At 36.7% G+C, this 25,086-nt stretch overlaps 1 protein-coding gene across 50 annotated transcripts in view; it reads right to left on the minus strand.

Annotated features, from left to right (window-relative positions):
* Window positions 1-25,086, minus strand: part of Nhe2 (Na[+]/H[+] hydrogen exchanger 2) — a 323,901-nt gene that overhangs the window by 134,582 nt on the left and 164,233 nt on the right. For all 50 annotated transcript variants that reach the window (XM_073970324.1, XM_073970332.1, XM_073970334.1 and 47 more), the window contains one exon: window positions 13,224-13,554. In XM_073970324.1, coding sequence (XP_073826425.1) covers window positions 13,224-13,554 — 331 coding nt within the window. The remainder of the gene's footprint in view (window positions 1-13,223; window positions 13,555-25,086) is intronic.

Raw genomic sequence — 25,086 nt, forward strand, 5'->3', positions numbered from 1 at the left:
AATTATACCCTCCATATGGTGGAGGGTATAAAAATGACGAGGAAAACTGAACCCCTGCAATTCTTGTTCGATGAAAATTTTAAATGAAAACTTTTATAAAGGAAATAAATTTCAACTGAAAAAATTTATAAAGAAAATATTTTTCATTTAAAATTTTCATAGAACAAGAATCCGGCCCCAGGTTATGAAAGTAGAGCTAATAAATACGAGACACGTGTATCGGTGTTTTTAAAGTTTTCACCTCCTATTTACAGTCTTTTTTTAAATATTCGATTTAAGATAATTAAGACAGTGTCTTTGGCAATTTTACTGAGCTCATCTTGCTCATTATTTTTTAACAAGTAAAAAGTCGTTAAGTTCGACCTTGCCGAACCTTTTTCTACCCTCCACCATAAAATATTCTCAACTAAAATGGAGTAACGATTTTCCTTTCATGTCCAAAATTTTAGGTGCAAAAATGTTTCGGCCACGGCAAAAAAGTTTCGTCACCACTGAGAACCTCAACTGTCAAACTACAGCTAGCTCAGTTAAAAATTGTAGCTAAAATCCTCAAAATACCGAAAAGCGGGAGGTACCGTTATATGAGCGGTATATCAAAACATGGACCTATTCTGACGATTTTTGTTGAATAAATGTCGTGACCGCTGAGAACCTTAACAGCGAAATTACAACTAGCTCGGTTAAAAAAATTTTAGCTTAAATTCTCAAAATACCGAAAATCGGGAGGTACCGTTATATGGGGGTTATACCAAACATGGACCTATGTTGATGATTTTAGTGAAGAAGTTTCGTCACCACTGAGATTTAGCTCAAATCTTCAAAATACCAAACATCGGGAGGTACCGTTATATGGGGACTATATCAAAACATGGTCCTATGCTGACGATTTTTTGTGGAAAAGTTTTGTGACCGCTGAGAACCTCATACATATGTCAAAATGCCGAAAATCGGAAGGTACCGTTATATGGGCGCTATACTAAACCATGGATAATTTTTAGTGAAGAAGATTCGTGGCCGCTGAGAACCTCAAATGTCAAATTACAGGTAGTTCGGTTAAAAATTTTAGCTAAAATCCTATGGTGCAAAATATAGCGTTCTAGCTCAATTATTCCGGACGCTAGAGACGGACATGGATATATCGACTCCGAATTTTACCCCTATCATGATAAAATATACTTTATAGGGTCACAAGTTATTACTTCAATGCGTTACAAACGGAAAAACAAAGTTAATATACCCTCCATACTATGGTATGGTAACCCTCATGCGGTTCACCAAACGGTATTTTTGGTCCTTTTTTCGAGAATCCTTCAAAAACTCCATTAACATGTGATCATATCTAATCAAAATATTCTACAAAAATATATTTTTTTTTAATGTTTAGTGAGGAACTATCCGACCCATTACACTGTACAGCAATATTTTTAGGGGGTGGAAAATTTCATGTGGAGATGAATGCCCTTAATGAGTATACTAAGAACCCAAAAGGAAATTTTCGCCATAGCTCAAGTTTCTGAGATATAGCGCGATGAAGTTTTTGATTTTTTCTCTATAATACTTGGGAAAATGGCTCCATATCTCTGTTTGGCGTTGTTGTAGCTTCGGTTTGAGGTGACATGTTTTCAGTCATATCGATTGGCGAATCTTTTTGTAGAACATTACATTCTTCTAACTCAATGCCTATCATGTCCTTTTCGTCCCTTATTTCTTGAACCGCAGTAAATATACCTCAAGATGAGATTTTTCAGCACCCCAATATTCTACAAAAATGTTGCTCAGAAGATTCTCTTTGACAACTAATCGATTTTGTGCCGTTTTCATTGTCATTTTTGACATTTATTCGGACTTGGTTAAGAATTAAACTATGTTTTGTTTTTCTGTATATTCGTTATTGGTTATGAATAGGTATGTAGACATAACAATTGGTTATTGCTTATGTAGACATCTGGGGTGCTTCTGAAATAAATATGTACCACAAATAACTCTTGTAATGATGAACACGTTAATAACAAATTTTCTTGGAGGATAGATCCGATTTTTGAACCGGTTTTAAGTAACCGATTAAACTTACAGTCTGTCGCAAAAGTTAGTATACACTGTTGAAACCAAAATGTATTAGGGATAAATATCACTATAACTTATTGAAAACAACAAACAATTAGTTTTATTTGATAGACAAGAAGGTTGTCTTCCGTAATAACAATTAAAATTGCGCAATATTTGCATACATTAGCAAATGTACGGTTCGAATCCCAAAAAGACCAAAATTTATGTCGCAAAAGTTAGTATACAACGGAGAATCCTCGTGGAACTGTGTAAAAAATTCTTGATATTTTTGAACAAAATGAAACTAAATCTGTACTTAAGATAATAAAGAATATATTAATTGGTTTTAATGACAGTTATAGTACTTTTAGTGACAAGTCCAACGTACAATGGGACGTAAAATCCACAAAAATTGGTCATCTACAAATACAACAACTGTAGCGACAAAATTCCGGGTGTTATGTTTATGGATTCTAAAGCCATGAAATGGTCAGAAAAGCTCTAAAGTTTCAATATGGGGTGATCTTGATCGAGTTTCGGCTTGTCCTGTTTGAAAAAAACGGGAACTTCTTGAAGGAAACCCATGCTTTTGAGGCCGTTGTCCTTTTGAAACGTGTAAAAATCCTTAATCCTTACACATAAGGACTTTCCTTTTCAGTTAATTTTCTCACAAGTTATGTACCTTTTCACATTCCCACCAAAAACAAATAGTAGGAGAACCTCAAGTTCGGGTGTAAGTTCTACAGTGATACTCCACCACCACAGAAGGATATGATAGCTCATTAAAATTTTAATACAGAGCTTTCTCTGCTGTAATAACGCATGGATTGTGCAACAACGTTCTGAAAAGCTGTGTTCGCTTCACTTAGGACCAAAATACAACTAAATGGATCAGTCAGAAGTAGTTAATTAGACATTAGTAGTACATTAGACACTAGGTACATGAGAAGCATGTTCGATACTGCTAAAAGGCCGGTAGGACAGTTTAACTGTAGGGCTTACAACGGACCTTAAGGTTCTCCTACTGTTTACTTTTGGTGGGAATATGAAAAGGAGCAACATTTGTGAGAAAATTAACTGAAAAGGAAAGTCCTTATGTGTAAGGATTAAGGATTATTGCATGTTTCAAAAGGACGATGACCTCAAAAGTATGGGTTTCCTTCAAGAAATTCCCGTTTTTTTTTTTCAAACAGGACAAGCCGAAACTCGATCAAAATCACCCCATATTGAAACTTTAGAGCTTTTCTGAGCATTTCATGGCTTTAGAATCCATAAACAGGACATAACACCCGGAATTTTGTCGCTACAGTTGTTGTACTTGTAGATTACCAATTTTTGGACTTGTCACTACAAGTACTATAACTGCCATTAAAACCAATTAATATACTCTTTATGATCTTAAGTACAGATTTAGTTTCATGTTGTTCAAAAATATCAAGCATTTTTTACACAGTTCCACGAGGATTCTCCGTTGTATACTAACTTTTGCGATATAAATTTTGGTCTTTTTGGGATTCGAACCGTACATTTGCTAATATATGCAAATATTGCGCAATTTTAATTGTTATTACGGAAGACAACCTTCTTGTCTATCAAATAAAACTAACTGTTTGTTGTTTTCAATAAGTTATAGTGATATTTATCCCTAATACATTTTGGTTTCAACGGTGTATACTAACTTTTGCGACAGACTGTATATGTATAGTATTAAAAAGCTTATAGAGTTGTCAATCAATTTAAATTAATTCGCTTCTGAAAGCTTTGCTAGTTGCAGTTCTAGAACAAAAAACTGTTTTCTTAATCCGTTTTTAAGGAAAAATATCAGTACGCGCAAATATGGAGATCAAAGGCTGGGGGGTGAACAATTCTTCTTGGCGATGAATGTCGGTGAAGATAGTATGATGAACCCGGACAGTTCTGCCATAGATCAAACTTCTGAATTATGGCGTGATCATTAGGCCGGGGCGATTTGTATGGAAGGAAAAAAGTGTTATCGGGCGCCTGGAGATTCTGATTCTTGGGATTGTACTGAGCAAAAAAGTCAACTAGACCATATGTCTACGGTGAAAATCGAGCACCCGGATTTTGACTTGAAGTTTTTTTTCAAGGGTTTTTGGATATTTTGGCATATAACAACCAAACTACTGAGATTTTCGATCCAACACAAAGACAACAATTGTACCCAAGACAATAATAAAGAACTCTCTAGTACATCGCAAAAGCATTGGAACGCTCCTTCAGGCAGTTATGGCCTCGAGAAGGTGCACATTTTTCGGAAAATATCGATAAATGACACTGTGCTACAAAATGGGACTCAAATTCAGTGGGTGGAAAATCCTTTTTGGAGATAAAAGCCCTTGGTGAGTGTACTAAAAACCCAAAAGGAAATTTTCACCACAGGTCAAGTTTCCGAGATATCGCGTGATTAATGGTTTAATTTTGGCCCCTTAATTTGCGAGAAAATAGCTTTATATCTCTCTAAAGCGTTATTGTAGCTTCATTTTGACATTACATGTCTTCAGTCAAATCGAATGGTGAATCTTTTTGTAGAATATTTCATCCCTCTAACTCAATTCCTTTCATGTCCTTTTCGTCCTTTATTTTTTGAACCGTAGTAAAAGTACCACAAGGCGAGATTTTACAGCATCCAAATATTCTACAAAAATGTTGTTCAGAAGATTTTAGGTATGGTTCTCATTGATGACCAATCGATATTTCCCCGTTTTCATGGTCCTTTTTGACATTTTACCGATTTTTGTTTAGAAAACTATGTTTTGTTTTTATGTATATTCGTTATTGGTCTGTGGTGCTTCTGAAATACTTACCATAAATAGCTCTTGTAATGACGAACACGTTAATAACAAATTTTATTGGAGGACAGATCCGGTTATCTAAATGTTTGAACCGGATATTCTGATATTAAAACCGATTTTGGAACCGGTTTTAAGTAACCGATTAACCGAATATGTATATCATTAGAAAGCTAATAAAATGGTCAATCAAATGACAGCAAGTAGCGATATTTTCCGAAAAATGTGCACCTTCTCGAGGCCATAACTGCCTGAAGGAGCGTTCCAATGCTTTTGCGATGTACTAGAGAGTTCTTTATTATTGTCTTGGCTACAATTGTTGTCTTTGTGTTGGATCGAAAATCTCAGTTCTTATATGCCAAAATATCCAAAAATCCTTGAAAAAAAACTTCAAGTCAAAATCCGGGGGCTCGATTTTCACCGTAGACATATGGTCTAGTTGACTTTTTTGCTCAGTACAATCCCAAGAATCCGAAACTCCAAGCGCCCGTGATGGTGTTCAAATCGCCCCACTATAGTGATCATACTTCGTTAGGTTTTTTGTCATGTAGGTATGTATAGTTTGTCGAGAAAGAATTTATTTCGCTATAACTCAGAAGTTTGACCTATGACAGAACTGTCCTTCCGGGTTCATCATAATATCTTCACCGACATTCATCGCTAAAAAGAATTTTGTACACTCCAGCCTTTGATTTCCATATTTGCGCGTACTGATATTTTTCCTTAAAAACGGATTAAGAAAACGGTTTTTTTGTTCTAGAACTGCAACTAGCAAAGTTTTCATAAGCGAATTAATTTACATTGATTGACAACTCTATAAGATATTTAATGCTATACATATAAGTTTAATCGGTTACTTGAAATCGGTTCAAAAATCGGTTTTAATGTCGGAATATCCGGTTCAAAAATTGAGATAAGCGAATCTATCAAAAATGACAATGAAAACGGGACAAAATCGATTAGTTTTCAAAGAGAACCGTACCTAAAATCTTCTGAGCAACATTTTTGTAGAATATTTGGATGCTGAAAAACCTCATCTTGTGGTACTTTCACTACGGTTCAAGAAATAAAGGACGAAAAGGACATGAAAGGCATTGAGTTAGAAGAATGAAATGTTCTACAAAAAGATTCGCCAATCGATTTGACTGAAGACATGTTACCTATTTGGCGAAGCTACAACAACGCCAAATAGAGATATGGAGCCATTTGCCCAAGTATTATAGGGAAAAAATCAAAAACTTCATCGCGTTATATCTCAGAAACATGACCTATGGCGAAAATTTCCTTTTGGCTTCTTAGTATACTCATCAAGAGCTTTCATCTCCAAAAGAAATTTTCCACCCCCCAAAAATGCTGCTGCACAGTGTAATCTACTCGATTTTTTCCATCATATTGAAACAAATTGAATTTTGTTGAATTTTGACAATACTAAAAAAAAACTATAAACAATGAGGGGTTTTGTCTTGGCTTTAGTTAAACACATGAATCTTTTAAGAAACGTCGATAGCAGGCTTTAATTAATGGTCCTTCATTTTCATTTAAAAAAATTTAAGAACGTCAACCTTATGATTTATTTCAATAAAGTGTTTGCTGTCATTTAAAGGGCATGAAATGTTAAATGCATTGCCACTTTTTTGGGGTAATTATATATTATTTTCGTTGTTTCTTCTGTCATGACCTTGCTGCATAATAATTCTGCAAAGAAATTACCAAAGAATGTCAATGAACTGGTTGTTATATTATTTATCGTGGCCAAGCCATGTTAACTTCTTCAACCATGTGCAACCTAGTGGCATAATAAAATTGTCTGGATTTCTTTAACATGTAGCAACAATAAAGGGCTTGTCAAGGACAAGCTATTATGGATTCGTTAGAACTGATAGTTTAAGAGAAGTAGGGCAAATATACAGTCTAGTAATTTTTAATCTGCTCTCTCTGCAATAGTGTTGGAGTAGGTGGTACAATACACAGTGGTTCATTCCACATGTATAGAAGAAGTGTCCAAAAAATATTTCCAGTTCCAGTTTGCTGCTGAGACCCCCTCCGGAGGGTGTATTCGGTATGACATTTTTTATATCATAAATTAATGTCATAAACTATAATAACGATTATCTTATGATGAAGCATGGACCACTACACATGGGTGACGTGTATCCACCACTAAATTGCACTGTCACACTCTTCGCTCCCCAGAAAATAGTGGGCAAACCGGCCACTAACTACACCTAGGCAGGTCTCAGCTAAGCTATGCGGCACCAGTGTAATATGCAAATTTTAGCAAAAGAATATTCAAACTACCTTGAGGACTGTAACAGAATGCCTCCTCATGACACTAGTGGACCAAAGATTTTAAAGATAAGATAAAGATTTTACCGGTACATCAGCGCAACACAATGCTGTCGATGCATGAGTGTTATCACCGTGACAGGCTTCCCTCCTGACATGCCCTGGTACGTCAGGAGAGATCTTCGTGATCTACACGAGAGTCCCAAAAGTTGGAAAAGAAAAAATCTAAAACACCACGCGTTCCCACTGATGCATTTGCGCAGGCAGTACACAGATATTTGTTAAGGAACTAGCAAGGCTAAGGAACGAGGAATTTTAAAAATATTGTTGATGGTCTTTAGCATAGAATTTACGGATATTCCTAAACATAGTAGGGGTGAAACCCCGAAACGTGGATTTTAAGAATATTTTTATGAGACTGTCAGAGTCAAGAAACAAGGATTATTTACAATATATACTAGGCGACTCTTAGACATTTTTCGGAGGGTCTTCCAAATCCATCACACGTATGTTTAAAAAGTCTTTGTGGAATAGTCAGAGATAAGAAACGTAAAATGTTAGTTTTTGAGAGAGCCTTGAAACTTGAATTTTTGAGAACTTTATTGAGGAACAACGTGGGCTAAGATACTTGGATTATTTAAGAAAATTTTTCCAAGACTTTTTTGAAGAACTATCACATCTAAAGTGAATTTTTAAAAAAATACTTTTAAGTATCTGAATCGAGGATTTTGAAAGGAATTCTTTGAGGGTCTCCGGAGATTAAAACGAAGACTTTTTTAGAATAGTTCTAGAGGGACTATAAGAGCCATGGATCGTAGAATAATAAGACAAAATGTTGAGGGTCTGTATTGAAAATTTTACTTCTAATGGAGCATCGAAACATGAAAGAACAAACTTGGGAGGAAGCCATTCAACATAAGATTTAAGAACATTTTTTTTAATTGTTTAAGGGGTCTAGAGAATATGAATTGATTTTTTCTTTTTTTGTAGATTTACAAAAAATAATTTCTGAGGAACGTACAACGTGGATTTAAAAGAGTTTTTTGTTGTGGGACGGTCAGAGCTATGAAATGGTGATTTGAAACCAATTTGTCAGGATTATTTTTGAACGGTTACGTTTGAGAGAACGAAAGTTCGATTAAAACATATTTCAGATGTTTATCAGTTTAGTACAGCCCTGCTCAGAACGGTGAAATATTCCCCATCAATTCTCTTTCTGCTTTGTTGAAACACAAATAAGTGAATATTTGTTTCTTTTTTTAATTTCTTCTAATTTTCTAAATTCTTTAATCTAGAGAATCTGTTTTTGGACAATAAAATAAATAAAATTCAAAAATGAATGAAACATCGAATGAAACTTCAAAAAAACGTATTTTAATAATTTCTCTTAAATGTTATCTTGTTCTCTGTGAGCAGTCCTGGTTTATTATTAATCATATGTTATTTGTTCTCAACTCTTTATTATGCCTAACTCCTACTATTTAACTCTGCCTACTCTTTATTATACACCACACAGGCAACCGCAATAGGACTATTTTAATAATAATGACTCTGATTCGATTCTCTTCGAAAATAAAAACTATTTCCCACCAATATTTCTCAATGGGTGCATAATAACTATTTTTTAGCTCATTAATATGGGAGCTTATCTTTATCGCCAAGTTCGAAAGGTACATTTTTGAAAATAATTGAATTTTTATGTTGTGGCAGAGCCAATTATTTGAAATTTTTTTCGAATATTTAGTGAGGGACTGTCTCACCCATAATTGGTAGAATTACAAAAATAATTTCTGAAGGACGTAAAACGTGGAACTTCTCTTTGGAACTTTAGATTTTTGAAAATAATTTCTAGGGAAAACATTTTTTTTTCTAAAAATAATTTAAGATATTTTTAAGGGACCACCACACAGTGGAAAAAAGTACCGATTTAGCGCGCCAAAAGTAAAAGTCTATGTTTTATTGTATGTTTGTCCATAAATTCGATATTAACAGCTATAGATTGACAATTTTACTTCATTTATTAATATATTTGGTAAATTTGTATTTTTACCGTAGAATGGTACCTATCGATTTTCGGTATTTTAAAGATTTCTACCACATTATCCAACCGAAACGGCTAGGATTTGGTATTTAGTCTCCGTGGGGGTTATGCATACCCTACTATAAACATTTTCGGTATAGGACCATGTTTTCATATAGCCCCCATAGACCGGTACCACCGATTTCGGTAATTTTGGAGGGTTTAGCCATATTATCCAACCGATATAGCTGAAAGTTGACATTTAGTCTTCGTTGGTGGTATAAAATATTCCGACGGAGAATTTTCGGCACAGGTACACGCATTGATATGGCCCCCATAGAAAGGTACAACTCTAATTTCAGCATTTTTACATAAAAATTATATTAATAAAAATAGTAATAAAATAAAATGTTGCAGTTTGTTGCAGCTAAAATTTTACAAATTAGTTAAGAACTATGTGTACTAAAAACAAAATAAAAAATCTACGCACCATCCCGCGACACTCCTTAGTAATAGCTTTAACAAAGTGCTCAATTTGGAAAAAAATCGGATGTCACATGTTTTAAGTATAAAATCCGAGTTGCAATAAATAACATCTTATATTCAAAATTTTTTAAATCACCTGCTTCACGAAATGATAAATTCAATAAAGCTTTAAAATTACTTTGTAGGAAGAGTGCATGCGACGATCACATATTTACTACTAAACTATATTATGAAAACTAGTTCAAAAAATGTCAACCAAAAACGGACCGTTATTCCGCTTAGACTGATGCAAAACAAATTATTTTAAATGTCGTTGCATTTTGTGGAAACCTTAGATTAATACTGCAACAATCATTTTTAAATTGGCGTATGTGATTTTTTTGACTTTTGGCGCGCTAGATCGGTATTTTTTTCCACTGTGCACCAGAGCTAAGAAGTGTTGACTTTGGAGAAGAATTTTTCGTATGATGAGTGCGTTAGTATGAATCATATGTTATTTATCATATAATCTTCATAATGCCTAAAGGTATGCACCACACATACTATAACCAAAATGACGAGTATTCCAAAACACGAATAATGGTTGGGTATCATATCAATGGGTGATATGAGGCCTCTTTTCCAAGTCTGAATGGCTTGCAACTCCTTATACCCACAGAAAAGTTTTTTATAGGAAAAATACTCCGTACCTAGCATTTTACTGAGGGGCTTAAAACCACCCTATAAAATGTGATATTGCTTTTTTCAGCTTCAATTCGTTGCTGTAATAAAATACGTTTCACAAAGGGAGTCATATGTTTCACAGAGGAGAAAAAAGGATTTCATTTAACTCCATAATAAAATATTTCAATATTGTTTTTATTTTACTACTATCTGGCTTTTCGCTTAACTCGTTAGAATTTTCTTTATTGGCAATTTAAATATTGGCCTTGAATGGCAATAATCCTGTTTTATGTCTATAATAATATCAATAATAAATTCCCTGGAGCAGAGGGAGGAGAAGTAAACTCCAAAAAAAAAAAATTGGAATGTCAAGTTCGTAACAAACCATAAAGAAGTACAATTTATTAGCTATTCAACGACTGACGAGGGAAGGAACGAACACATTAAATAACGAAAATTTCACAGCAATCATTAGTAATGACCTTGACTAGGAGAAGAAGGCAAACACAGGGACACAAAGCTACAAACATTTATAACTTTCATCGAAGAAGAAGAACAAGAGGATTTTCCTTCAAATAGCCATTCATACAACAGACCTGGGTAAATAAGAACATTTTTATTGTTGGATGTCAAGTTGTATATCCTTGAAAGTAAGAAACAAAGGAAAGGCAAAGGCATAATAGACAATGAATGGATTGTTGTCGGGGTGTTACTCCTCTTCCAGCAACACTTGCACTCACCAAAGCAGTAATGTCTTTGTTATGGACAATTTGCTTGAATTGTTGTAGTCCTAACGAAGGACTCTACGAAAGACAGAATATCCAATACATGGCGTTGCTGGTTGGAGGTGTTTGGACAATGGCAGCATAAGGCAATGCCATTGATTTTCATGGACAAAGCCACACAAAACAGTAGGAGGGACCACTGACTACTGGCAAAATATTTCAAATACAACAAATATTCTTTTGTTGAAATTCTATTTGTCTGCTGAATTTCAAAATAACGAAAAAAAACAAAAAAAAACTAGATCCCAAAAAGGCCAAGGGCTCTGTGAAATGACATCACATGGCCCTTGCAAACAGAACAAAAAAAAAAACTTTAACGAAATTCCGTACATTAACTTAAAATTAATTAGCATAGAAAAACAACAAAACTCAACACCCGCAAGCAACAGCAACAAAAATGATTGCGATAACAAAGGAAAAACGCGTCATATTTGTTTATTTTCCAGAAGATAACAGTGGAGCAGTGAATTCCTGATACCCCAAAAAGTAAACATCAATCAGTTTCTAGGCTAATGATACCAGTTAATTAGCAGGTATTTTGCAGACTGCGACAACAATTAATTACACTGGGGAACAATGTTTTATTTTTTGCTCTGAGGCTGAGGATTCTTTTATTAAAATAAGAAAAAACACAAATCCTTAGAGGTTGAGGTTTATTTAATTAGAGATTTGTTAAGGGAGTCCTCAGGGATTGAGTTGGTTTTTCCATAGAAAAAAAACTCAGACATGCCATATATTGTATTGAATGTGTGGTGCATAGTTTTAGGCACTGTGAACAGTATACAAACAGATGATTCTTACCAGGAATATCATTGTCTGAAGAATGAAGGACCACAGATTGTTTATAAAGGTAACCTTTAGCTCATATACATATAAAGACGACCGTTTGTTCGTCTACAAAGACGACTTACAGGGCTCGTCTATAAGGATGACCTTCAGCTCGTCTATAAAGACGACCTTCAGAGCTCTTCTATAAAGACGACCTTCAGAGCTCGTCTATAAAGACGACCTTCAGAGCTCGTCTATAAAGACGACCTTCAGAGCTCGTCTATAAAGACGACCTTCAGAGCTCGTCTATAAAGACGACCTTCAGAGCTCGTCTATAAAGACGACCTTCAGAGCTTGTCTAAAAGACGACGACATTTAGCTCCTCTATAAAGACGACCTTCAGAGCTCGTCTATAAAACGACCTTTAGCTCGTCTATAAAGACGACCTTTAGCTCGTCTATAAAGACGACCTTTAGCTCGCCTATAAAGACGACCTTTAGCTCGTCTATAAAGACGACCGTAAGCTCGTCTATAAAGACGACCTTTAGCTCGTCTATAAAGACGACCTTTAGCTCGTCTATAAAGAAGATCTTTAGCTCGTCTATAAAGACGACCTTTAGCTCGTCTATCAAGACGACCTTTAGCTCGTCTATCAAGACGACATTTGGCTCGTCTATCAAGACGACCTTTAGCTTGTCTATCAAGACGACCTTTAGCTTGTCTATCAAGACGACCTTTAGCTCGTCTATCAAGACGACCTTTAGCTCGTCTATAAAGACGACCTTTAGCTCGTCTATCAAGACGACCTTTAGCTCGTCTATAGAGACGACCTTCAGTGCTCGTTTATAAAGACGATCTTCAGAGCTCGTTTATAAAGACGATCTTCAGAGCTCTTCTATAAAGACGACCTTTAGCTCGTCTATAAAGACGACCTTTAGCTCGTCTATAAAGACGACCATTAGCTCGTCTGTAAAGACAACCTTTAGCTCGTGTATAAAGACGACCTTCAGCTCGTCTGTAAAGACAACCTTCAGAGCTCGTCTATAAAGACGACCTTCGGGCTCGTATATAAAGACGTGCTTCAGACTCGTATATAAAGACGTGCTTCAGACTCCTTTAAAGTCGTCTCTAAAGTCTTCCTTCTTCTCGTCTATAACGACTCTCTTCAGCTCGTCTATATAGGAGATCGTCTATTAACACTTACATCTCCAACGACAGCCTTCAGCTCGTCCCCAAATACTCCAGCATTTAGCTCCTCTATGGAACTTCCCCACTATTCCCCTTTAAAAGTACCCTCTTTTTTTATTTGTTCTCAAAATCTATGAAATTTTCTATTCTAAACTTTGTTTATCTACTTACCAATCTTTGCTATACTGGCCGATAATATCCATACACCGATAATAAATGGTGTCTTAACACGATCGAATTCCACTTGAGCCAATGGATAACGTTCATGGCCCCCACTATGACCGCCATCGTCATCACCATGATCATTATCATCATCATCGGAATGGGGTACTGCTACAGCGGGCCGCCCTGATGATGAATCAGTATTTAATTTAATATCATTTCCTGTTGTTCCTGCTGACTGTGGTGCTTCGCTACCACCACCATCAGTGGATTTTGGTTGTTTTATTGCATTGCTGTTTACACTTTCCGGTGGTAAAGCGGTATTCGATGCCGGTAAAGACTGATAAGAAAACCAAAAAAGAGAGAGAAAACAAAACAACAAATTAATCAGTTAATTAATATTATCAATAATAACGGAGGATTTTTTTATTGCTGGGAAATTAAATGATCTATGGTGGGCTTTAAGAATTTTTTGCGCAGTTTTTTCGACGGGGTTTTAGTAAAATACGGATATATGGCCCAACATTTTAGGGACTTTTACAAAACCTTTAAAATATTTTTTATTTAAGTTACGTTAGATAACCAGAGGTTCTCGTTAGGTATCCAATATTTGATGTATTAGGTGGCAATTTAATTTTCTTCCAAAACACTTGAAATCCACCAGCAAAAGTAACATTAAAAATTCATGTCAGGACTTTAATCTTTTATTAACATTACCGTTTAAATGCCAAAGGCAAACATACCCACAATCCCGCATACATACACACACATACCCACATTGTAATGGATATGCTGCTTTAGCACAAAAAATTGTAATTTTCTAAAGTGATGACAACTATTAACAGAGAAGAAGGTTAATTTTCTTGATGGCAATTTTTTATGTTACGGAAATCATCTGCTACGAAAGCGGAAACATGTGGAGGATATACGTAAAAAACTTATTTGCTTTAAGGACAAACTTGAAAGAGAGCCTGAAGATCACAGTTGACAAACTAAAGTACAAAAGACGGGCCGAAAGTCGTATTTATAGACGAGCCTGAAGGTCGTCTTTATAGAGGAGCGGAAGGTCGGCTTTATAGACGAGCCGAAGGTCGTTTTTATAGACGAGACAAAGGTCGTCTTTATGGACGAGTTAAATGTCGTCTTTATAGACGAGCCGAGCGTAGTATTTATGGACGTGTTGAAGGTCGTATTTATAGACCAGCCGCCTTTATAAACGAGCCAAAGGTCGTCTTTATAGACGAGCTAAAGGTCGTCTTTATAGGCGAGATAAAGGTCGTCTTTATAGACGAGATAAAGGTCGTCTTTATAGACGAGCTAAATGCCGTCTTTATAGACGAGCTAAAGATCGTCTTTATAGACGAGCTAAAGGTCGTCTTTATAGACGAGCTAAAGGTCGTATTTATAGACGAGCTAAAGGTCGTCTTTATAGACGAGATAAAGGTCGTCTTTATAGGCGAGATAAAGGTCGTCTTTATAGACGAGCTAAATGCCGTCTTTATAGACGAGCTAAAGATCGTCTTTATAGACGAGCTAAAGGTCGTCTTTATAGACGAGCTAAAGGTCGTCTTTATAGACGAGCTAAAGGTCGTCTTTATAGACGAGCTAAAGGTCGTATTTATAGACGAGCTAAAGGTCGTCTTTATAGACGATCTAAAGGTCGTCTTTATAGACGAGCTAAAGGTAGTCTTTATAGACGAGCTAAAGGTCGTTTTTATAGACGAGCGGAAGGTAGTCTTATAGACAAGCGGAAGGTCGTCTTTATAGACGAGCGGAAGGTCGTCTTTACAGACGAGCGGAAGGTCGTCTTTATAGACAAGCGGAAGGTCGTCTTTATAGACGAGCGGAAGGTCCTCTTTATAGACGAGCTAAAGGTCGTCTTTATAGACGAGCTAAAGGTCGTCTTTATAGACGAGCTAAAGGTCGTCTTTATAGACGAGCTAAAGGTCGTCTTTATAGACGAGCTAAAGGTCGTCTTTATAGACGAGCTAAAGGTCGTCTTTATAGACGAGCTAAAGGTCGTCTTTATAGACGAGCTAAAGGTCGTCTTTATAGACGAGCTAAAGGTCGTCTTTATAGACGAGCTAAAGGTCGTCTTTATAGACGAGCTAACGGTCGTCGTTATAGACGAGCTAACGGTCGTCTTTATAGACGAGCTAAAGGTCGTCTTTATAGACGAGCTAAAGGTCGTCTTTATAGACGAGCTAAAGGTCGTCTTTATAGACGAGCTAAAGGTCGTCTTTATAGACGAGCTAAAGGTCGTCTTTATAGACGAGCTAAAGGTCGTCTTTATAGACGAGCTAAAGGTCGTCTTTATAGACGAGCTAAAGGTCGTCTTTATAGACGAGCTAAAGGTCGTCTTTATAGACGAGCTAAAGGTCGTCTTTATAGACGAGCTAAAGGTCGTCTTTATAGACGAGCTAAAGGTCGTCTTTAAAGACGAGCCGAAGGCCTCTGTATAGAAGAGCCTGAAGGTTGCCTTTGTAAACGAGCGGACAAAGTCTTCTCTTAAAAAACAAAGTCTTTTCAAAAAGCCAAAGTGTTCTTCTAGAAGACAAGGTTCTCTCATAGAAGACACCGTCTCCTCGTAGAAGAAATTTTTTTCTTTTAGAAGACAAATATTTTCTTTTAGAAGACAAAGTGTTCTCATATAAGACAAAGTCTTCTCATAAAAGACAAAGTCTTCTCATAGAAGACAAAGTCTTCTCATAGAATACAAAGTCTTCTCATAGAAGACAAAGTCTTCTCATAGAAGACAAAGTCTTCTCATAGAATACAAAGTCTTCTCATAGAATACAAAGTCTTCTCATAGAAGACAAAGTCTTCTTATAGAAGACAAAGTCTTCTTATAGAAGACAAAGTCTTCTCATAGAAGACAAAGTCTTCCCATAGAAGCCAAGGTATTTTCATAGAAGACAAAGACTTCTCATAGAAGACAAAGTCTTCTCATAAAAAACAAAGTCTTCCATAGAAGACAAAGTCTTCTCATAGAAGACAAAGTCTACTCATAGATGACAAAGTCTTCTCATAGAAGACAAAGTCTTTTCATAGAAGACAAAGTCTTCTCATAGAAGACAAAGTTGTCTCATAGAAGACAAAGTCTTCTTATAGAAGACAAAGTCTTCTCATAGAAGACAAAGTCTTCTCATAGAAGACAAAGTCTTCTCATAGAAGACAAAGTCTTCTCATAGAAGACAAAGTCTTCTCATAGAAGACAAAGTCTTCTCATAGAAGACAAAGTCTTCTCATAGAAGACAAAGGTTTTTCATAGAAGACAATGTCTTCTAATAGAAGACAACGTCTTACGTCTTCTCATAAGACAGTTAAGACAGTCTTCATAGAAGATAGATAGGTCTAATAGAAGACAACGTCTTCTCATAGAAGACTGAGTCTTCTCATAGAATACTGAGTCTTCTCATAGTATACTGAGTCTTCTCAAAGGAGACTGAGTCTTCTCATAGAAGACTGAGTCTTCTCATAGAAGACTGAGTCTTCTCATTGAATACTGAGCCTTTTCATAGAATACTGAGTCTTCTCACAGAATACTGAGTCTTCTCAAAGAAAAATGAGTCTTCTCAATGAAGACTGAGTCTTCTCAAAGAAGACTGAGTCTTCTCATAGAAGACTGAGTCTTCTCATTGAAGACTGAGTCTTCTCATAGAAGACTGAGTCTTCTCATAGAAGACTGGGTCTTCTTATAGAAGACAAAGTTTTCTCACAGAAGACAAAGTTTTCTCATAGAAGACAAAGTTTTCTCATAGAAGACAAAGTCTTCTCATTGAAGAATAAAGTGTTCTCATGTAAGACAAAGCCTTCTCATGGAAGACAAAGTCTTCTTATGGAAGACAAAATCATCTCATGACAAAGTCTTCTCATAGAAGACAAAGTTCTCTAATAGAAGACAAAGTCTGCTTATAGAAGACAAAGTCTTCTCATAGAAGACAAAGTCTTCTCATAGAAGACAAAGTTCTCTAATAGAAGCAAAGTCTTCTCATAGAAAACAAAGTCTTCCCATAGAAGACAAAGTCTTCTCATAGAAGACAAAGTCTTCTCATAGAAGACAAAGTTTTCTCATAGAAGACAAAGTCTTCTCATAGAAGACAAAGTCTTCTTATAGAAGACAAAGTCTTCTCATAGAAGACAAAGTCTTCTCATAGAAGACAAAGTCTTCTCATAGAAGACAAAGTCTTCTCATAGAAGACAAAGTCTTCTCATAGAAAACAAAGTCTTCTCATAGAAGACAAAGTCTTCTCATAGAAGACAAAGTCTTCTCATAGATGACAAAGTCTTCTCATAGAAGAAAAATTCTTCTCGTAGAAGACAAAGTCTTCTCATAGAAGAAAAATTCTTCTTATAGAAGACAAAGTCTTCTCATAGAAGATAAAGTCTTCTCATAGAAGACAAAGTCTTCTCATAGAAGACAAAGTCTTTTCATAGAAGACAAAGTCTTCCCATAGAAGACCAACTCTTCTCATAGAAAACACAATCTTCTCATTGAAGACAAAGTCTTCTCACAGAAGACAAAATTTTCTCAAAGACGACAAATTCTTCTCAAAGAAGACAAATTTTTTTTGTAGAATAAAAATTCTTCTCATAGAAGACAAAGTCTTCTCATACAGTCTTCTCAAACAAAGTCTTCTTATAGAAGTCAAAGTCTTCTCACAGAAGACAGTCTTCTCATATAGAGGACAAGTAGGTCTTTTTATAGAGACAAACACATCCCATTAGTTCTTTTTTAGACAAGCAATAGTTGCTGAGGTCGCATTGTCAAATGCATTGATATTGAATTGCATTGACGGACGTAGATCCCCTTCTGATACCCATAGAAGACAAAGTCTTCTCATAGAAAACAAAGTCCATTGAAGACCAGTAAGTCTTTAAGAAGAAGAAAGGACTTTTTATAGGTAACCATAAGTTCTTTTCATAGAACACCATTAGACCTTATCGTAGAAGACAAGTAAGTTTTTTTATAAAAGACCAGTAGATCTTCTTATAGAGACAAACACATGCCATTAGTTCTTTCTTAGGCAAGCAATAGTTGCTGAGGTCGCATTGTCAAATGCATTGTCAACTGATATTGAATTGCATTGAAATCTCCGTCCCCTTCTCACACCCTCCAAACACGTGTCCGCGCCACAGTTGCATTAATTTCCGATACCAATTAGTTAAACAATTGTTGTTGTTGATTTTCCGTTCTATCTTGAGTTACTTATTTACCTTGTTGTTATGGTTCAATTTTTATTGGCGTCTTGTTTGGTCTTGCGATGATGATGTTATTCGTCGTGGTCGTCATCGTTGTCACATTTGTTTGCATTTAATTTGGTTACAATAGTTTCGTATTTTTTTTTCAATTTCCACAATACTACCGCGAGACAACTCGCTCTAGTTATTGCAGTAAATAGACACAGTGTCAATATCGCCTGGACAGACAGACACATTTTAAAGACGCATGGATGTATGGATAGATAGATATGTAGTTGTGGAGACAACAGACAGTTGGACATGAAGATAAATAATTTTTGTTTCGAGAATTTTACAGTCAGTTGTGTTAGGGGCAACATTGTATGGTGATATTGATAGAAATTTTGTTGGCAATTGGTGGAAAACAGATAGACCGACCGTCTTTATCAATAACATCATCATCATCAACATTACCATGGCTATGGAGACATTATCAATTGAAAAACAAATAAATGCAATATTTGTTGACTGTTTTCAAATTTGTTACCTTGGAGTTTGGTTTTTATGGTAATTTTGTTATGTCGGCACGGCAGATTGGTAGTTAAGGCGTGCTGTTGTTGTTACCGTTATTGGGTTATTGTCGTTATATTGTCTTGCAATTGTTAAGAAATTTTACAAATATTTACTCTGTTAATTGTGCAACAGCTCTGCTTACAATTTACATTTACACATGAGTGAAGTTCTTAATGAAATTGAAATGAAAAAAAAATTACGGATGACAAGAATTATTTCTTTGAATATTCCATGCCTTAGTTATGAAAAGACGGCTTGCAAATATCTTTGAATAATCCATGCCTTAGTTAGCAAAAGGCGGCTTGAAATTTACTATGAAAATCCACGACTTAGCTGGCCAAAGCCGGCTTGAATTTTACTTTGAAAAATCCACGCCTAAGCTGACCAAAGGCTGCTTCAATTTTACTTTGAAAAATCCAGGCCTTAGCTGGCCAAAGGCGGCTTGAAATTTACTATGAAAAATCCACACCTTAGCTGGCCAAAGGCGGCTTGAAATTTACTTTGAAAAATCCACGCTTTAGCTGGCCAAAGGCGGCTAGAAATTTACTCTGAAAAATCCAAGCCTTAGTGCTGGCTTGAAAAATTCTTGGAAAAATCAGTTGAAGGTCGACTTTCTTTCTAAAATATTCTTAAGTCTGTTACAACTGTGAATTTTACAACGAAATAAAATGTTCCAATCTAATCCGATAAGTCATGTGGATTTTGTTTTCCAACAAAAAAGTGAGAGGATAAATTACAGGTTATAATTTTTATGATTTAAACAAATGTTTCTGCTCAAACACACCACAGAACAAACCACATGAGGCCTCAGGCTGTGTAGGTAATATTACACACACAAACATTGTTGTTGTTATCCAATGCTGCAAGTGTTTTTTTTTTTTCAAAATAAAAGTAATTTGTTGTCAGTTTTGTAGATCATGTCCCCTCTGTTTTTCTGTCGCTGTCATGCCACCATTTGAAGGCGCCTCCATTTAATGTAGAATTTAATTTTGTGATTGAATGAATTCAAACACAAAGTTAATGAATGTATCAGCAGCATTCATGGGTTTCGGGGCTGCCCCAAAACACCAGCAGTAGACAAATTGTATAGCAGTAGGCAGTCAGTCACCGGTGGACAGACCGTTTGTTAGACACATTTGTTTGCCGTTCACCCAAATGTCAAATTATTTCACTCACTCGTTCATTCTTCACACAGATGTGTGTAGAGAAGACAAAAACAACAAGCAGTCAAATTAAATTTGCACACTTGTTAAATGTGAATGGGGGAGGGGTATGTGTGGTGGATGGCCACAGGTATGAATTCGAATAGAGATAGCAATAACAGGCCACCTCTGAGTAACTTGGGGCATTTGTCAATCGGGTCTTCAATAGGAGGACCTTGTTTCTTCTAAAGGAAATCCTTGTGGTCTTCTATAAGGAGACATGAGGTCTTCAATAAGAAGCCTTTGTGGTCTTCTATAAAAGGAACTTGTGTTCTTCTATAAGAACTTGTGGTCCTCTACATGAAGAAATGAGTTATTCAATAAAAAGTGCTTGTAGTTTGTAAGATAACATGAGGTCTTCTATAAGAAGGCCTGTGGTATTCTATAAGAAGGCCTGTAGTCTTCTATAAGAAGGCCTGAGGTCTTCTATAAGATGGCCTTTAGTCTTCTATAAGAAGGCCTGTAGTCTTCTATAAGAAGGCCTGTGGTATTCTATAAGAAGGCCTTTGGTCTTTTATAAGAAGGCCTATGGTCTTCTATAAGCAGGCCTGCGGTCTTCTATAAGAAGGCCTGTAGTCTTCTATAAGGAGGCATGTAGTCTTCTATAAGAAGATCTTGTGATCTTCTATAAGAAGGCCTGTGGTCTTCTATAAGATGGCTTGTGGTCTTCTATAAGAAGGTCTGTGGTCCTCTATAAGAAGGCCTGTGGTCTGAGGTCTTCTATAGGAAGGCCTGTAGTCTTCTATAAGAAGGCCTGTCGTCTTCTATAAGAAGGTTTGTGGTGTTCTATAAAAAGGTCTGTGGTCTTCTATAAAAAGACCCGTGGTCTTCTATAAGAATGCCTGTAGTCGTCTATAAGAAGACCTGATAGTCGTCTATTAGAAGACCTTCTATAAGAAGACCTTGTTATCTTCTATAAGAAGGCCTGTGGTCTTCTATAAGAAGACCTTGTGGTCTTTTATAAGAAGGCCTGTGGTCTTCTATAAGAAGGCCTGTGGTCTTCTATAAGAAGGCCTGTGGTCTTCTATAAGAAGGCTTGCGGTCTTCTATAAAAAGGCCTGTGGTCTTCTATAAGAATACCTTGTGGTCTTCAATAAGAAGACCTGTGGTCTAAAAGATGACCTGTTGTCTTCCTTAAGAAGGCATGTGGTCTTCTATAAGCAGGCCTGTGGTCTTCTATAAGCAGAGCTGTGGTCTTCTATAAGAAGGCCTGTGGTCTTCTATAAGCAGGGCTGTGGTCTTCTATAAGAAGGCCTGTGGTCTTCTATAAGAATGTCTGTGGTCTTCTATAAGAAAGCCTGTAGTCTTCTATAAGAAGGCCTGTAGTCTTCTATAAAAAGGTCTGTGGTCTTCTATAGGAATACCTTGTGGTCTTCTATAAGAAGGCCTTTGGCCTTCAATAAGAAGACCTTGTGGTCTTCTATAAGGAGACCTTGTGGTCTTCTATAAGAAGGCCTGTGGTCTTCTATAAGAAGGCCTGTGGTCTTTTATAAGAAAACCTGTGGTCTTCTATAAGAAGGCCTGTGGTCTTCTATAAGAAGGCCTGTGGTCTTCTATAAGAAGGCCTGTAGTCTTCTATAAGAAGGCCTGCGGTCTTCTATAAGAAGGCCTGCGGTCTTCTATAAAAAGGCCTGTGGTCTTCTATAAGAATACCTTGTGGTCTTCAATAAGAAGACCTGTGGTCTTCTATAAGATGACCTGTTGTCTTCCTTAAGAAGGCATGTGGTCTTCTATAAGCAGGCCTGTGGTCTTCTACAAGAAGGCATGTGGTCTTCTATAAGAAGACCTGTGGTCTTCTATAAGAAGGCCTGCGGTCTTCTATAGTAAGGCCTGTGGTCTTCTATAAGAAGGCCTGTGGTATTCTATAAAAAGACCTTGTGGTCTTCTATAAGAATACCTTGTGGTCTTCTATAAGAAGACCTTGTGGTCTTCTATAAGAAGCCCTTGTGGTCTTCTATAAGAAGCCCTTGTGGTCTTCTATAAGGAGTCCTTGTGGTCTTCTATAAGAAGGCCTTTGGTCTTCTATAAGAAGGCCTGTGGTCTTCTATAAGAAGGCCTGTGGCCTTCTATAAGAGGACCTTGTGGTCTTTTATAAGAAGACCTGTGGTCTTTCTACAAAAGGCATGTGGTCTTCTATAAGAAGGCCTGTGGTCTTCTATAAGAAGACCTTGTGGTCTTCTATAAGAAGACCTTGTGGTCTTCTATAAGAAGACCTTGTGGTCTTCTATAAGAAGACCTTGTGGTCTTCTATAAGAAGACCTTGTGGTCTTCTATAAGAAGACCTTGTGGTCTTCTATAAGAAGACCTTGTGGTCTTCTATAAGAAGACCTTGTGGTCTTCTATAAGAAGACCTTGTGGTCTTCTATAAGAAGACCTTGTGGTCTTCTTTAAGAATACTTGTGGTCTTCTATAAGAAGTCTTGTGGTCTTCTATAAGAAGTCTTGTGGTCTTCTATAAGAAGGCCTGTGGTCTTCTATAAGAAGACCTTGTGGTCTTCTATAAGAAGACCTTGTGGTCTTCTTTAAGAATACCTTGTGGTCTTCTTTAAGAATACCTTGTGGTCTTCTATAAGAAGACCTTGTGGTCTTCTATAAGAAGACCTTGTGGTCTTCTATAAGAAGACCTTGTGGTCTTCTATAAGAAGACCTTGTGGTCTTCTTTAAGAATACCTTGTGGTCTTCTATAAGAAGACCTTGTGGTCTTCTATAAGAGGACCTTGTGGTCTTCTATAAGAAGACCTTGTGGTCTTCTATAAGAATACCTTGTGGTCTTCTATAAGAAGACCTTGTGGTCTTCTATAAGAAGCCCTTGTGGTCTTCTATAAGAAGCCCTTGTGGTCTTCTATAAGGAGTCCTTGTGGTCTTCTATAAGAAGGCCTTTGGTCTTCTATAAGAAGGCCTGTGGTCTTCTATAAGAAGGCCTGTGGCCTTCTATAAGAGGACCTTGTGGTCTTTTATAAGAAGACCTGTGGTCTTTCTACAAAAGGCATGTGGTCTTCTATAAGAAGGCCTGTGGTCTTCTATAATAAGGCCTGTGGTCTTCTATAAGAAGGCCTGTGGTCTTCTATAAGAAGGCCTGTGGTCTTCTACAAGAAGGCCTGTGGTCTTCTATAAGAAGGCCTGTGGTCTTCTACAAGAAGGCCTGTGGTCTTCTATAAGAAGGCCTGTGGTCTTCTATAAGAAGGCCTGTGGTCTTCTATAAGAAGGCCTGTGGTCTTCCATAAGAAGACCTTGGGGTCTTCTATAAGAAGACCTTGTGGTCTTCTATAAGAAGACCTTGTGGTTTTCTATAAGAAGACCTTGTGGTCTTCTATAAGAAGACCTTGTGGTCTTCTTTAAGAATACCTTGTGGTCTTCTATAAGAAGACCTTGTGGTCTTCTATAAGAAGACCTTGTGGTCTTCTATAAAAATACCTTATGGTCTTCTATAAGAAGTCCTTGTGGTCTTCTATAAGAATACTTTGTGGTCTTTTATAAGAAGGCCTGTGGTCTTCTATAAGAAGTCTTGTGGTCTTCTATAAGAAGTCTTGTGGTCTTCTATAAGAAGGCCTGTGGTCTTCTATAAGAAGGCCTGTGGTCTTCTATAAGAAGACCTTGTGGTCTTTTTTAAGAATACCTTGTGGCCTTCTATAAGAAGACCTTGTGGTCTTCTATAAGAAGACCTTGTGGTCTTCTATAAGAAGACCTTGTGGTCTTCTATAAGAAGACCTTGTGGTCTTCTATAAGAATACCTTATGGTCTTCTATAAGAAGTCTTGTGGTCTTCTATAAGAAGTCTTGTGGTCTTCTATAAGAAGACCTTGTGGTCTTCTATAAGAAGACCTTGTGGTCTTCTATAAGAAGACCTTGTGGTCTTCTATAAGAAGACCTTGTGGTCTTCTATAAGAAGGTCTGTGCTCTTCTGTAAGAAGACCTGTGGTCTTCTATAAGAAGACCTTGTGGTCTTCTATTATAAGGCCTGTGATCTTCTATAAGAAGATCTTGTGGTCTTCTCTAAAAAGACCTGTGGTCTTCTATAAGAGGGCCTGTGGTCTTCTATAAGAAGACCTTGTGGTCTTCTATTAGATGGACTGTGGTCTTCTATCACAAGGCCTTGTGGTCTTCTATAAGAAGACCTTGTGGTCTTCTATAAGAAGACCTTGTGGTCTTCTATAAGAAGACCTTGTGGTCTTCTATAAGAAGGCCTGTGGTCTTCTATAAGAAGACCTTGTGGTCTTCTATAAGAAGACCTTGTGGTCTTCTATAAGAAGACCTTGTGGTCTTCTATAAGAAGGCCTGTGGTCTTCTATAAGAAGACCTTGTGGTCTTCTATAAGAAGACCTTGTGGTCTTCCATAAGAAGACCTTGTGGTCTTCCATAAGAAGACCTTGTGGTCTTCTATAAGAAGACCTTGTGGTCTTCTATAAGAAGACCTTGTGGTCTTCTAAAAGAAGACCTTGTGGTCTTCTATATGAACACCTTGTGGTCTTCTATAAGAAGATATTGTGGCCTTCTATATGAACACCTTGTGGTCTTCCATAAGAAGACCTTGTGGTCTTTTATAAGAAGACCTTGTGGTCTTCTATAGAAGACCTAGTGGTATTCTATAAGAAGACCTAGTGGTCTTCTATAAGAAGACCTTGTGGTCCTCCATAAGAAGACCTTGAGAAGAACTTGTGGTCTTCTATAAGAAGACCTTGTGGTCTTCTATAAGAAGACCTTGTGGTCCTCCATAAGAAGACCTTGTGGTCTGCTATAAGAAGACCTTGTGGTCTTCATTAAGAATACTTTGCTGTCTTTTATAAGACCTTTTGGTCTTCTAAAACAATAACTTGTGGTTTTCTATAACAAGACTTTGCGGTCTTCTATAAGAAGACCTTGTGGTCTTCTATAAGAAGACCTTGTGGTCTTCTATAAGAAGACCTTGTGGTCTTCTATA

Source organism: Musca autumnalis, unplaced genomic scaffold (genome assembly GCF_047663935.1).
Source record: "Musca autumnalis isolate F117 unplaced genomic scaffold, ASM4766393v1 scaffold_2, whole genome shotgun sequence".
In the NCBI taxonomy this organism is placed as follows: Eukaryota; Metazoa; Arthropoda; class Insecta; order Diptera; family Muscidae; genus Musca; species Musca autumnalis.